At 51.9% G+C, this 14,037-nt stretch overlaps 5 protein-coding genes across 5 annotated transcripts; 3 read left to right on the top strand and 2 right to left on the bottom strand.

Annotated features, from left to right (window-relative positions):
- Positions 1-1,850: 1,850 nt before the first annotated feature.
- J4E83_002969 (uncharacterized protein) lies at positions 1,851-3,090 on the bottom strand (the record flags this gene model as incomplete). The annotated part of the gene is made up of 2 exons (XM_049329909.1): positions 1,851-2,810; positions 2,875-3,090. The coding sequence occupies 2 exons, from the start codon at positions 3,088-3,090 to the stop codon at positions 1,851-1,853; spliced, it is 1,176 nt and encodes a 391-aa protein (XP_049190405.1).
- A 4,577-nt stretch (positions 3,091-7,667) lies between these two features.
- J4E83_002968 (uncharacterized protein) lies at positions 7,668-8,582 on the top strand (the record flags this gene model as incomplete). The annotated part of the gene is made up of 1 exon (XM_049329908.1): positions 7,668-8,582. The coding sequence occupies one exon, from the start codon at positions 7,668-7,670 to the stop codon at positions 8,580-8,582; it is 915 nt and encodes a 304-aa protein (XP_049190404.1).
- A 355-nt stretch (positions 8,583-8,937) lies between these two features.
- On the top strand, positions 8,938-9,803 carry J4E83_002967 (putative secondary metabolism biosynthetic enzyme; the record flags this gene model as incomplete). The annotated part of the gene is made up of 2 exons (XM_049329907.1): positions 8,938-9,130; positions 9,196-9,803. 2 exons carry the CDS (start codon positions 8,938-8,940, stop codon positions 9,801-9,803), a joined length of 801 nt encoding a protein of 266 aa, XP_049190403.1.
- Positions 9,804-11,495: 1,692 nt separating this feature from the next.
- Positions 11,496-12,269, top strand: J4E83_002966 (uncharacterized protein; the record flags this gene model as incomplete). Its single annotated transcript, XM_049329906.1, has 1 exon — positions 11,496-12,269. The coding sequence occupies one exon, from the start codon at positions 11,496-11,498 to the stop codon at positions 12,267-12,269; it is 774 nt and encodes a 257-aa protein (XP_049190402.1).
- Positions 12,270-12,587: 318 nt separating this feature from the next.
- Positions 12,588-13,800, bottom strand: J4E83_002965 (uncharacterized protein; the record flags this gene model as incomplete). The annotated part of the gene is made up of 2 exons (XM_049329905.1): positions 12,588-13,506; positions 13,577-13,800. 2 exons carry the CDS (start codon positions 13,798-13,800, stop codon positions 12,588-12,590), a joined length of 1,143 nt encoding a protein of 380 aa, XP_049190401.1.
- Positions 13,801-14,037: the final 237 nt, after the last annotated feature.

Raw genomic sequence — 14,037 nt, 5'->3', positions numbered from 1 at the left:
CACGAACTTGTCGCATGCGCCTCAAGCTACGAATCCCGGCAGGACATACCAAAGCCACCCACTATTGACCATATACCGGAATGAAGAGGACTTGAAGTGTGTTCTTGCTCTAACTCTAGGAGACACCGGTATCCATATATCGACAACATGGCTCGAACGCTCCAATCGCAAGCCCAAAGGCAACGCTATCCGCGGTCGAGATTTCGTGCGTTCACTACGGATTCCGATCATGATTATACATACGGACACTTCATCTATATATATTTTAACGCGCCTGTTGTGCAGAGAGCGCATGCCACCGTCAACGCGAAATTCAACCTATAAACGGAGAAGTCAACCAAACGATATATAATTTTGTTCAGGCTGATTCTGGCTTGGGCAGTTTTCTTCATCACCATTGTAACAGTGTGGCGGTGGGTGTCCTCGCAAAGCCTCACATGCACATCTGCTTAGATTCTGTGCAGCCCTTCGTACATCTCGAAGAAAAGAGCAGGAATTACTTATATACACGAGCAGACCCCTGCTTCGATGTCATCCCCGGTCCGGAAGCATGACAGAAAGAGAAAGCTGGAACCCACGGAACCATTGCCAGAGGTCTTCGATGGCAGACGTATGGACTACTGTGTCCGAAGCCGAGCTTTCGCAGTTGCACATACGGACACTTCATCTATATACAGCCCAATGATCCAGTCGCGCTGGAGTTTCGACTTGGTCACTCTGGAGATCATTCATACCAGTCTGGAGGATATCGCGGTATGGCTCAGGCCTTCGTGTACCAAAGCGCTCATGGATGGACCAAGATCAACGCGGCCTCAAATGTGTGAACGGAGAGATTGATCAAAGAATATATATTCGAAGAATAAGAATAGGAATTGCTTATATATGTGATAGTGGAGGCCACACCCTGGTGCAGAAAGCAGAAGTGGAACAGACAACGCACCACTAGATCGCCTAATGTTGTGCGCTTTGCCTGACGTTAATGCCCTGCGCAACTTGTTTGCTTCGATATACCTGGCATGAACTCAGCATGGAGAAGATCGTGCAACATTAATCACCGCTACCACGAGCACCCGAACGCCGAAGTGGGCCGAGGACGCGACCTCGGGATGCTTCCAAAGAAGACTGGGACTTAGAGCGGAGAAACGACAATGAAGACCTAGATGGTGACGGACGTGGAGGCCATTTGTTCCATCAAAGTTATATCAAACTGCCCCTATGACCACGAAGAATCCGCGAGCAACGAAGAGAGCCGGTGACATTGTTCTGGCATACCTCGGATATGAAGTAACAATATATACAGAGAGACTGGGCGCCTTTATTGAGCTGCCAGATGCCAGTCCATCGAATTTCGACGACGAATATGCAGATGATGGTAGCATGTCGGCTTCGGATTACGAACGTAGGCGAAGTCTACTGGTAATACGGATTGTGGAGAAATCCAGAATTCCATCGAAAAGGCCCTCGGGCAAGCTATTACGGATAAAGCAACAAGTAAAATACCTATCATTCCATCCGTGTTGTGAGAAGGCGCATGTTGTCGTCATAGTCACATATAGTTCACGCTAAATTAGCGTCTATTGCGTGACGCGTCCAGGGGTACCAAACTTCTATCTACTCACCCAGCCTCCCAATTCTCATTACCGTTAGCTGCATCGTGAGACACTGCATACGATTATTCGCGCCCAAATCGATCACCATCAGTGCACATGAGTCGATAGAAGTAATCCTGCTTCCATGGAACGAGCACATAGCGCCACTCTCACAATTCATCGAGTAAGCCCTGTCATAGGTCATGCGTACGTTTGTCTATTAGACCACAGACTATTTACATAAACAGCTTGCGCTTCGCATCAGCCACGGCTCTTGATGATGCTCGCAGCCTTCTCGCCGACAGCATACATCGTCGATTGGATGTGCTGGGAGGGAATAAGTGGGAGGATGGAAGCATCGACGATGGACAGTTTCTGGACGCCATAGAAGAGAAGCTCGTCAGACACACAACCACCCATATCCTCAGGTAACATAGCACAGCTGCCAGAAGGGTGCGAAAGCGTCGGCCAAACGCTTCCCTGCTCAATCATCTTGTTGATGATCTCATCATCAGTCGTGTACTGGGCTCCCGGTGTCGTCTCGACTGGGGTGTACTTTGCCAGTTCTGGGCCCGCCCAAACCTTACGGATATAACGGACGCACGCAGCAAGGACGGCTTTGTCGATGGGGTTGCTGAGTGCATTGTAGAAGATCTGTGGTGGTCCTTGAGGGTTGGTTGCGTTGATCATGATGGTTCCACGAGAAACCGGTTTCTCCAAGCCGACGAGCATGTAGCCACCTGAGGATGGGACAGGGTACTCTACTACGGCGGCCTTTTCGTTTTGGAAGATGTCAGCGAGGACTTTGCGCTGTGCTGCTACACCCTTGAGCAGCTTCGCATTGTTCTTGTAGATCGATGGCAAATGCGCGTCATTCTCCTGGGCAAGCACCCGTTCCGCGATACTGTCGTAGTTTTCGGGATCCACTACCGGAAGCGGCATCATGGCTAGACTGTTGCCACGAGCCTGAGTCAGCGGTCCAGTTTTGTTGGCACGGTACTCTTCCCACGCTGAAGCATTATACGCCGGGTCTGTGGTCAAGGAAAACCCGTTCGGGGTGCTGCCACCGGTGACATTCCACCCAACGCCAGTATACGGATGGTCTTGGAAATTCGAACCCACGCCGTCATGTTCAAACTTTACGGTGATGCCAGCAGCCTCGAGTGCGGCTTTTGGTCCGATGCCGCTGTTCTGGAGAAGCTTTGGTGTGTTTACGGCACCCTGGAATCAAAAATATCAAGTCAGTATATGCGCAATTCTGCAGGCAGCTTGACATTCTACTTACCGCAGCTAAAATGACCTCTTGCTTCGCATAATAGGTCTTTGTTGAGCCAGTCTTCTTGTCGGTGATCTTTACGCCCTTCGCCGTGAGGGTTTTGTTGCCGTCGAACACGAGTTCAGTCGCGAGAGACTCCAGTATGACCTTCAAGTTCGACCGGCTCATGATGGGATCGTAGTACGAGTTACGGGCGTGCGTTCTTTCACCAGTCCTGGGGTTCATGGTATTGGGATACCATGAAGTACCATATGCCTCGCCGTTGTTTCCATCGCGAGCGGCATGCGCGTTACCGGTGCCTTCGAAGGCGTCGAAAAAGTCAGTGATGTCGGAGTATAGTGTGTCAGTGACGCCGATCTTCAATGGACCTTTTCCGTAGCTGGACGTTACTACGTTAAAAGCTGCTCACACGGGCAATGTTTCGCAGACTTACGCCTCGGGGTCCCAAGTAACACCGACTTGATCAATGGTCTCCTGTGGAGCTGGGATGTATTCTGTTCCCATCTTGAAAAACGGATAGATCCCCTCCCATCCCCAACCCTTGTTGCCCAACGCCTCCCAGGCATCGTAATCTGCTGCTGATCCGCGATCATATATCATCCCGTTGACGAGAGACCCGCCTCCGAGAATTCGCGCGACACGAGTGTTCCATGTCTTGTTCCCGAGGAATGGTTCTGGCTGGCACACGTAGTCTGTCCACAGAAGAGAGGTATTTAGAGCATATGTGGCGCCATAAGGCATGCGGATGTTTGGGTTGTCGTCTGCTCTTCCGGCTTCGATGACAAGTACGGATTCTGTACGACCATCATGTCAGCTTTGTGTAACTCCAGATTGGTTGGTCAGTCTCACTGTTTTTGTCCTCGGTCAGACGATTGGCCACGACGAGACCGGTCACACCCCCTCCAACAATAACATAGTCGTAAGTTTCCTGGGCGGCTGACAGCCCCAGCAAAGCAACGACGGCTAAGTTCCTAGGGTAAAGCATCCTGGCGAGCTGCTTCGAGGCAATACCACAAGAAGAGATTGACTTTAACGAGGGTGGAATATGCCGGGAGAGGAAGAAGGGTAGCTCTTGAGCTCTTAAACTCTCCACAAAGCCCCATGTTAGCTCTTAGCATTTTTGCGGTACCTGAGCGTGCATGAGTTGTATGGATACACGAGTCGGTACACCGTTGTGGCTAAGGTCGGCAACAAAGCTCCGATACAGTTAGCAGTGAGCAGTAGATCTGGCCAAAGGGTCTCAAATTCAGGCGGCATACCAGGTCCTTGCAATTGCATGGCGCAAGATGGAAGATTGATAGAAACAGCATGGCCCCGAGATTAGGCGATCTTGGCTAGACGGCTCGGCATTGTCCCGCATTCAGGAAGTCACCCCACCCACACCAACGCCGCTCCCCTGCCTAACTCTGATTCTTTGGTACTGGAGGACACCTTTGAGCGCAGACGATCCTAGTAAGTTTTGCTGACCGCTCTAGGTTCTCGTTTGCCTTTCCAGGCTCTTGACGAGCAGGATTGATCTTCTTGTAACGTCTTTACGCTTTTACCGACTTCCGAGCAGCTGTGAAATGTTGAAGCTGGAAGCAGCATTGTGGCAACCCCCAATATACCGGCAGCAGGAGCAGGGTCGTGGTTTACACATATTGCGGCGCCACTGCTGCCAAGTCGGAAGGGTCCACCGTTGTGGACCGCCGGCTCTACGAGAACTTCTTTCACCCGTTACGCCCTGTGTCAATTTTATATGTGAGGGGTCTCTAGCATCTTCCTCATCAAATGCCAACAGCTGTCAGCACACAATTTTAACCGGCTGGTTGATGCAGGTCACGAATCCTCTTTCGCCTGTTGGGCAGTCAGCATCGTCGCGGGATGGGACGGGACGGCGGGACCTTAATTGGCTCACCAGCCGACGCCCCGAGCCTCGCTTGCACGCTTGCACGCTCGCGAAGTCTACGATGTCGAGGCATCCAACGAACGACAAGGGCTGTGTTCTGACCCTGGAGCACATGACAAGAATTGGTTGGCCGAAGCATGCCAAGGTGGCGTAAAACCACGCTTCAAGGTACAAACATGAAGTGGAGCCACACGTACAGCGCGATACAGCACGCAAGAGGTGTATTTACATCACTGCAGCTTTGTGGAACCGTCTTTGCGAACTGGTCTTTCCAGCTCTTGGGGCCATCACACCGACCTTGCAGCCTTTCCAGCTTTCGCTTACACCCGATGGAGTGACGAAGCCCAAGAGATGACAGCCACACGGGCACGGATCATACCCAGTTCTGTGGCTCTTAGCATGCATAGCTATCACATTTATTTGCAACGTGCGCCTCGAAGGATTTCAAGATAACAGACCAATCCATGCGTCCCAACACGATCGTATCCAGACTCGTGTCTTGTTGGGTTGGTATAGTCAGCATTAGGGCTGATGGTTGGATGGTAGGCCAGCAGCAAGCAACTGACTTCAAGTATGCTGGTGCTTACTATATCTTGGAGCGCATGCTGATACCATCATGTCTGTTGTGTGTAGAGGTCTCATTCCCATCATCACAACCTCAAGCCTGAGCCTCCTACATAGATAATGAGAGGGAATTAGTGATGCCGCACAAGCGCATGAATAGTATAGTCTTTACGACATCTTGGCACGAGACTGAAGACTGCGGAGAAGCTGGAAGCGGAGAGCGGAATAGCCGCTGGGGTTTCCTGCTACTGATGGCAGATGATGAAACGCCATGCTCGCGTGAGCTATTCCGAAGAGATCCCCAGCCGATAAGATGAACGGGGCGTTCCAGCGGCCCTCCCGAGATTCTGGGGTACCCAATAGGTTCACATGGGCGAACGGCTGGAATAAAGAGTGCTGTCTTGCGCACGTTGCTAATTGATATCGCTTCTCCCTCCCTTCGGGTTCGCACTGCATTTACGCAATATCAGATCTGCAATGGCACCAACCGAGCAGCAGGAATGGCCAAACCGCGCGCCCGTCTTCCTAATTCCCTCGACTATCTTGTGCATATTGAGTACTGCGGTACTCGTATGGCGACTTGTGTATAGTATCAGGGCTAAGCGGAAGCTTGTACTACACGATTACCTTCTCATCGTTGCAGCAGTTCGTCAGACCAGTGGCTTTATCAAGAAGGCAAGATTGTGCTGACTAGTCTGGGCCCAGATGCTAAACGTCGCAACATCGGGTATCCGCTTCAAAACATGTCAGCATGGCCTGGGTCGTCATATTCGGGATCCTAGCATCAGGCTGCCCTACGATATGCCGAAGTACAGCTACTACCTCTGGATCACACAGATCTTAAACCTTATTGCCGTCGCAACGCTAAAGTACTCGATTTGTGGCTACCTTCTAGTCCTTAAATTCTCGAGAGTGTACCTTGCGGTGGTGTGGGCTTCAATACTGATGGTCACTACGTTCAATCTACTATTGCCCATCATGGGCTGCTTTTGCAGCACACCGTTTGAAGCAAATTGGAATAAGTCCATCAAAGGCAAGTGCTTCATAAAGACTAGCTCGCCTCTCACGTACAGTCAGGTCAGTCCTCCCTATATTTGCTTTGCTGATGTAACCAGCTGATGACAAAACAGGGAGTTGCCAACTGTGTCACTGACGTGATATACGTCGTCGCACCCATCATATACTTGTCCACCATCCAGTTACCAAGGCGTACGCAATGGGGTCTGCGCATCGTCTTCTGTCTTGGCCTTGTGTAAGTACCCTCCGGGATTTGCATTGACATCAGCTGAGCCAGCCATCAGTGCAACCGCTTGTTCAGTTGCAAAGACCGTTGAGCTTTCCGCGTTGACGAAGACAGCCGATCCAACATGGGACGGTGTCAACCTCGCCATCTGGTCCGCATCGGAACTCTCGGTCGGTATACTTGTCGCGTCTCTACCCGCACTCCGAAAGCAATTCGACAGCTTCTTCAGCCGCGTTCTCTCGTCGACCTTTCTGGGAATGGGATCCAAGACGGGGTCTGGTAGCAAAGGCATACCACTGTATAACGTCGGACCACCCCTTACCGTCGGCAGTCGACCAACGGGAGGCCGTTCGCGATTTCAAAGAGACGACCTCGATGATGGAGATAGTGAGAAGTGCATACTGGACGATTCAGAGCTGCCTGGAAAGCGCGAAATAACGAGAACGATCGTACATGAGATACGTAGTGACAACAGGAGCAGCGTGCAGGTCCCAGATCGGGTACACAACATGTACAGCCAGCTTCAGTGAGCCTCTTAGGCTTAGCTGTCTCTTCGTAGCGTTTCAAGAGTATCCATTGTTGAGTAATCGGAAAATTGTCGCTAATGCGCGCGGGTTCCGTGGCAGTATGGCAATAGTTTGAGTAACCTCGCGAAGGAGTAAGATTATGGCCGAAATTCGAAGGACAGATCCAGGTGGATGTTACGCTGCGGTGTGGACGATCTTCACATCGCGCAGTGCAGCACACGATTCAAGGAGATGTCGATATCCATGACGTCATCCACGGCGACCTCGGGGTCCCGACCGTCGTGTTCTTGCCCACATCGGACAGCGAGGAGGTGCGAGGAGAGCGCTTAAACATACCCTTGTGTGTGTTAAGATATGCACGTAACGACATAAGTGGTAACGCAGCCTTGTTCCGAACAGCGTTGGTATACCGAGAAACCGAGAGGCCGTTAGCGCGTGCCGCGGACGCCGAGGAGGCAACCCGCGATTTCTTTTGGCGAACATTAGATAAAGCAACTCGATATCGCATACAGAGAAGGAAAAATACCTTCAATACATTCACATCAACTCAGAGTACTCCAGCCATATTCCACAATTTACCATGACTTCTCCCGTTCTTGTTTTCGGCCCGACTGGAGCAGTAGGCAGCGCCGCTGCCAATGAAGCACACAGGCGTGGTGCCAAGGTATACCTCGCCATGCGCGACACGAAGAAGCCATTGAAAGGCATTCAGGAAGAGGGAAACAGTGACAGCTTTGTCCGCGTCCAAGCTGATCTGGCCAAGCCCGAGACCATCAAGACCGCGGTCAAGACCTCTGGTGCCAAGACAGCCTTCGTATACGTCGTACACGAGGTCGAAGACGGCATGCGAAGCAGTTTCGAAGCGCTCAAGGAGGCCGGTGTAACCTACATTGTCCTCTTGTCTTCGTTCAAGGTCGAAGATCCTCTGGACTCAGAAGCCAACAAGACGGATATGATTGGCGCTCTCCACTCCGCAGCTGAAAGCGCATTGCGAGAGACTGGCGTCTCATACACCGCCGTCCGACCCGCATACTTCAGTAGCAACGTGTTCTGGTATACCGCAGACATCAAGCAGGGCGAGGTCGAGATCCTCTACCCCAACGTGCGGTTCGATTACCTCGCTCCCTCAGATATCGGCACTGTGTGCGGCACACTTCTCGCAGAGCCACGATTCCAGAAAGAAGCGGGGCAGTCGATCTATCTGTGTGGCCCTGAACTTCTGACCCAGCGTGAGGGTATGGCTGTGATTGGCAAAGCATTGGGGAAAGAGATCAAAGTCAAGGAGATTGACGAGGAGAGGTGGTTCAAGAAGCTGGCGCACATGCCTAAACCTATACTCGACACACTGGCGCGGGGAATGCGGGAGAGTAACGCCGGGAAGGATGATTATGGCAAAATCTACAAGGACGCCGTGGAGAACGTGAAAAAGTACACGGAGCGGGAGCCGACGAAGCTGGAGGACTGGGTCAAACAGAACAAGGCCGCTTTCGCGTAGACTGAAGCTTAGCCTTAGTCAAGATAGTAACAAGACCCGAGAACTTACAGCTGCATCCTCTTCTGTATTGCGTGAGACCCTTGAACGAGACCAAAAGCAAAGTGATCCGCGCGAAGTGGACACTGTCAGATAGAGTTGGACACGTCAGTCCAGATATGGACATAGCGCCCGCACGCGCGTGATCCCTGCATGACGAAGACAGGTGCCGATCACCTGAAACCCAGCAAGTTTCCGTCATCACGACCACGACCCAAACCCCACAATCTCCCTTTATTCTTCAAACCACGCACGACTGCCACCGGCGATAACGAAACATTACTACTACGAGCCCGAAACTCACGACACCGGCGCAGTCATGGCAGCGAGCATCGAAGCATCGCCGCCAGCGCCTCCAGTGCCGTCGAAACACGCCCCAAACGAGGCGCACGCCCCGAGCTGTCCGTCATGTGGCAGTAGCATAGATATGGCCGAGCTGCAAGACGCGAGGCAGAGGATAGAAGAGCTCGAGGCGCAAATGGAGCGCCTGAAGGAGAAGGCAACGGCAGCTGGTACGCCCCCATTATGCGTCCGACGTCACATCACACCCGAGCCCACACATACTAACATCGTCTAGTCGACAGATGTGCCGACTACGAAGACCAGATCCGCAGCCTCCAAGCGACGCAAAACGCCCCTAAACTGCCCCGAACCCAAACCTCACAATCCGATATCCCCAATCCATCCTCGCGCCCCTCCGTCGACGCCGATCCCCCACGTCCCACAACTGCGAATTCTACAAAAGCCTCCCGCTTCTCCTTCATCACAAGCCGCTTTCCGTCGCCGGCGAATACAGGTGGCATGCCTCCACCTCCACCGCCAAAAGACCCGTCCCATGCACCACCGGTCGACTACACCCTTCTCAACGAGCTCGAGCGCGAGCGTGCCCTACGCGCCAAGGCGGAAGCACGTATTCAGACTGTAGATTCCGAGATTGAAGAACTGAGCGTGCAATTGTTTAGTCAGGCCAACGAGATGGTAGCGGAGGAGCGACGGGCAAGAGCTAAGCTGGAAGAAAGAGTCGAGACATTGGAGCGCAGGGACAGGGAGAAGATGGGCAGGCTGGATCGCTTGGAGAAGGCTGTGACAAGAGTGGAGAGAGTCAAGGCATTACTGGGTGAGAAGGAAGATCTGAAGAGAGAGTCGGTTAGCAGCGGGTTGTTGTCACCACCGGCTAGGAGGTGATGAGATTTTCGGCATCGTTTCTTGTTGCTGTTCTTCCGTGTCATTTGTTACGATACCCATTTAGTTTTGATCTACTGCATCTTAGCGTAGCGTTCGGCGTGGTTGGCTTTACAGTGGGTGCATTTTTCGGTGTCGGCGTTCGGTATCGGTATCTAGAGGGGTGGATCATCCTGTAGGCAAAGCGAAAGACATAGCATGCATTAACTATACAACATTGTACTCTGCATTGGCCATACGACATTGTACGCTGTAGGCTCTGTGTGACAAAATGCAAGCATTTCTTACTTCGTGACTGCCCGGGCAGAATACGACACCGTCATAAGCATTACATCACAGCAGCATGAGAAAGTAGCAAGGCGACTCACTAAAGCATCGCCAGGCATCGACTCGACTCCTCGCAACAAGACACCCTATTGTGTAAATGTCTAGATAGCGTCCTGACCATTGCCATCAGCGATGCTACTCATATCCCCCAGCGCAAAAGAAAGCCAGGCACCACCGTGAGCTAGCCAAAGCCGCTTACTCCTCTCGTTGCTCTTCCAGCCCAAGCGGCTTCCCACATACACCCACTCACACATTCACAAAATCAAACATGCGCACCGACGCCCCTTCCATCTTCTCCCATCCCGTGACACGCTTTTTACTACCCGGCCAAAAGCTCCGCAAGACTCATAGCACTGCCACCGCACCCATAGCATCCATGGTTTCTCAAAACAGTGTCCGTGCACTCTGCCCTATGCTTTCTAGAGCTTCACTGCGCATCCATGGTGCAGAGGAAAGCATTGCTACTTCTCGTCTGGTCTTGGTAACTTGGTCCTTAGGTCGTGTCATGTGCCTTTTGGTACTCAGCATTCGGGTGAATGGCTTCTGGAATTTCGCATATGCGTCTGTGTGACGGATGATGGCAGTCGATGTGGCGTATCTTGTCTAGGTTTTTGAGCGCTGAATGTAGCTTTGGGCATACTGAGAGCGCGCTTTGAATGAATTGAATGTGATACGTGACTTTGTCGCGTTGTAATCGCTGAATAATGGTGTCGATTCGCCTCGAGTCCCTCGAAAGAGCGAGGAGTCAGTCGCTTAGATCCAGTGGCCGCTTTCGCACAAAGACATTTCAGTCGTCCCTGTGACCAAAATGTGTGGAAATATAGACATCCATACTGGTTTCGGGTTAGTTGGCCGCGAAAGATGACTCTGTAGTGACAATACCCTCACCTCTTCCAAGGTTACGTCTGATTTTGCTATCGGTGACCGTCCTCTCATAATCATAGCAGCGACTCAGCTTCCAGTGTTGATGTTCGTGACATGGTTCTGGTGCTCATATGTTGGTCGCTCCATAGTATCTCTTTTTTCCATTAATAATGTCTTGCTGAAGACTCATAACCATTGTGGAGTCCTGCTGCACCTTCGTTCTTATAAAACGCAGCGCATTCCTCTCTTCCCTTCTCTTTCTTTTCTTTAGCAGATATCCGACTCTTGACTCTACACATACCAAGTTAGATATCAAGATTGTCTTCGAACTTACCTTCAAGACATCCAACATCATCACCACCTCTGCTACCAACACACTACTACAACCACTACTACAACCACCATCACCAACACAAAAGTAAAGTCAAGTACTTTACCTTTCACCTTCAAGTGAGCTACGACTAGTACCTCCTAAACCCAAAACAATCCTAACAGCAATTCAGCATGCCCGGCTACTGGGACAAGAACAAGTGTGCAAGCGCCGAGGACAGGGCGGCTGCCATAGCAGACATGCAGAGGGTCGCTCAGGAGGCCAAAGCCCAATTCCAGACCCGCCAAGCCCCCTCCAGCCATGGCCTTGTTGGGTTTCACCGAAACGGGAACGGCGATATGGTCAAGGTGATCGTCAACAACATGGCGTGGACGGAAGAGTTAATTCCTGCCGAGAAGCAGGATTTGGCGTTTGGCCACGTTTGGCTGCCCACTTGGCCGAAAGGGAACGCAGGGCCTTACAACCACTGGTCTGAATATGGCCAGAATCAGTCCGAGTTCATCCCGGTCATGGATTCGGATATTGGCTTCAACGAGGTCAATATAGGATTGACTGAAGGGATGAGATTCCTCCAGCTTAGGGAGGTCATACTTTCGGAGAATTCCTTCGGAAGGTTTTTCGAAGGCGTTGCGTCGTCTTCTCTCGATCCGGCTCGAGAGTACTTCACGATGGCCCTGGATGGTAGTGTCCAGGCACATCCTGCCCCTGCTCCCGCCCCTCAAGAGCAGCCCGGCAACCCCGCTGGAGACTTCGTTGGTCTGAGCGGCGACCAACTCGCGGAGATCCCGTTATATGAGGACGACATGGGAGTCGAGCCCTCCTCTCTTCCGTCGTCTGGTCCTAGTTTTGGACCCGACTTTTTTTCTGGCAGCGACAAGTCTGCCCCTTCGTCGGAACCCCCGACTAACAGCCCGTTTGCCGACGACATGGCTCCTGGATGGTACTAGCCGCAGCCTACCGCTGCGTTTGACGCCGACATTGCTGCTAACGGTCTCGACCCAATGCTGTTCGATCCGTATGCCGGCTTCGTGCCCGCGAAGCCATGAGTTCCGGCTTGAGGTTTGACAGCGAGGACCTCCTGGCATATGTTTGGCGTTTGGGAGGGTTTTCCTTTTTTTGGTGGCTACTTTGGGTTTCTTTCTTACTGTTTGTATGTTAATTCTGGAAATATAAACACATCATCGCAAATTGTAGTCAGCTTGCTTCACATGTGATGTCTGATATGTATACTTATCCTTTGGAGTTCGACTACCTGCAGCAGACTACTAGTATCTCCAAAGACACAACAGCCGATCATAGAAGCTCGTAGATATGAATGTCCGTTGACCCTGACTATTGAGATCTGGCTGAGAGTCACTTCCGTAGTTCATGCTCTCATGCTCCTCGAACTTGGCCAGTACCTCGATCTGCCAATCTTTGGAAGCGCTCTTGGTGAGCCTGACGATCCTAGTGCCAGCATGCATGCAGCTAACAAGTAGTAGAATGGCCTCTGGCGGCGGCTCCGATCTCCATTTCTCTACGCCGTGGTGCGCTGGTAGCTTGGGGTTTCGGTCCAGCAGCTTCAGCCGCCATACGCCACCACCAAGGTTGGCTTCCGCAAGAACCTGACGACGGCCGGAGATAGGTACGTGGAGAAGCCGGATATGATCATCGTAGCTGCCAGTGATGATCAAACCACCTTGGCTGTCCAGATGTACAGGAAGAATAGCAGTAACACCAGCGCCGTGTATCTTTCCATCCATCCAGGGTACGCTTCCTCCAGATCCGTCCGACAACTCCGCAAAACGAAGCGCGCTGTCATCTCCACCCGACAGCAGTCCTGAGCCATCCGGTAAGAACGCAAGGGTCCAGGCCTCCAAATCATGCGATGCGACTTCCATCTTCGTAGGCGCATCGGACTCGTCTTCCGTATCTATGACACCGAGACATACCTGTCCGTTCGACAGCGTCATACCGACCATGAAGGACTCCGGATGCCAAGTGAACGCAGTGATGAGTACATCTTCTGGGAAGTATTGGATAGTCTTGATGTGGGCGATCTTGGGATCGCGCTGCCACGACTGAAGTTCGTAGATCGCGAACGCACCTGTTGAAGTTGCAACGCCAAAGTTGGAGCTGGTGACATGCGTCAAGAAATGTATGTCCAGGATAGCTGATGGTGTCGACAGCGTCTGAACGATGTGGCTGTCGATGGTTAGTACTATGCCTAGACGAGCGCAATAAATACAGATAATCCGCAAATAATCCTACTTACACAATGTCGCCATCAACGCGAACCAATATCAAACTGCCATTGCGCTGCTGATTTTTGGCGCTCACTTTGCCATCGTGTGGAGCGCTCCCCGCGGATTCTTTCTCGTCGGACTTTTCCAGGTTGTACGTGCCGATTATCGCATACTGCGGATTGAGCGGGAAGAACTCGATACAGCTAGGAGGCAGATCGAGCTTAAAAGACGTGAGAGATTGTATGGAAGTCATGTTGCGGGGATGGTGTACTTTTCTGACAGCCTCTCATTTCGGTTAGTGGGCTAGGTGACTAAGCAGGACCAGAGTGACGCAACCCATCTCGAGCTCTCCTTCCTCAAGCTACACGCCGCTGCACTTTGTGCGCATCGCGATTACCACGAATGTAGACGATGTCAGTCAATGCTCGTCGAACAATCCTTCACGGCTTTGATGGCGCCTGCGCCGTCGAATTGATGCCTTGCTAATCCC

The sequence above is a fragment of the Alternaria metachromatica genome (genome assembly GCF_023757995.1).
Source record: "Alternaria metachromatica strain BMP 0045 chromosome Unknown scaffold_5, whole genome shotgun sequence".
Lineage (NCBI taxonomy): Eukaryota > Fungi > Ascomycota > Dothideomycetes > Pleosporales > Pleosporaceae > Alternaria > Alternaria metachromatica.
Note: the sequence above shows the minus strand (reverse complement) of the source record. Positions and strands in the feature narration are given on the sequence as shown.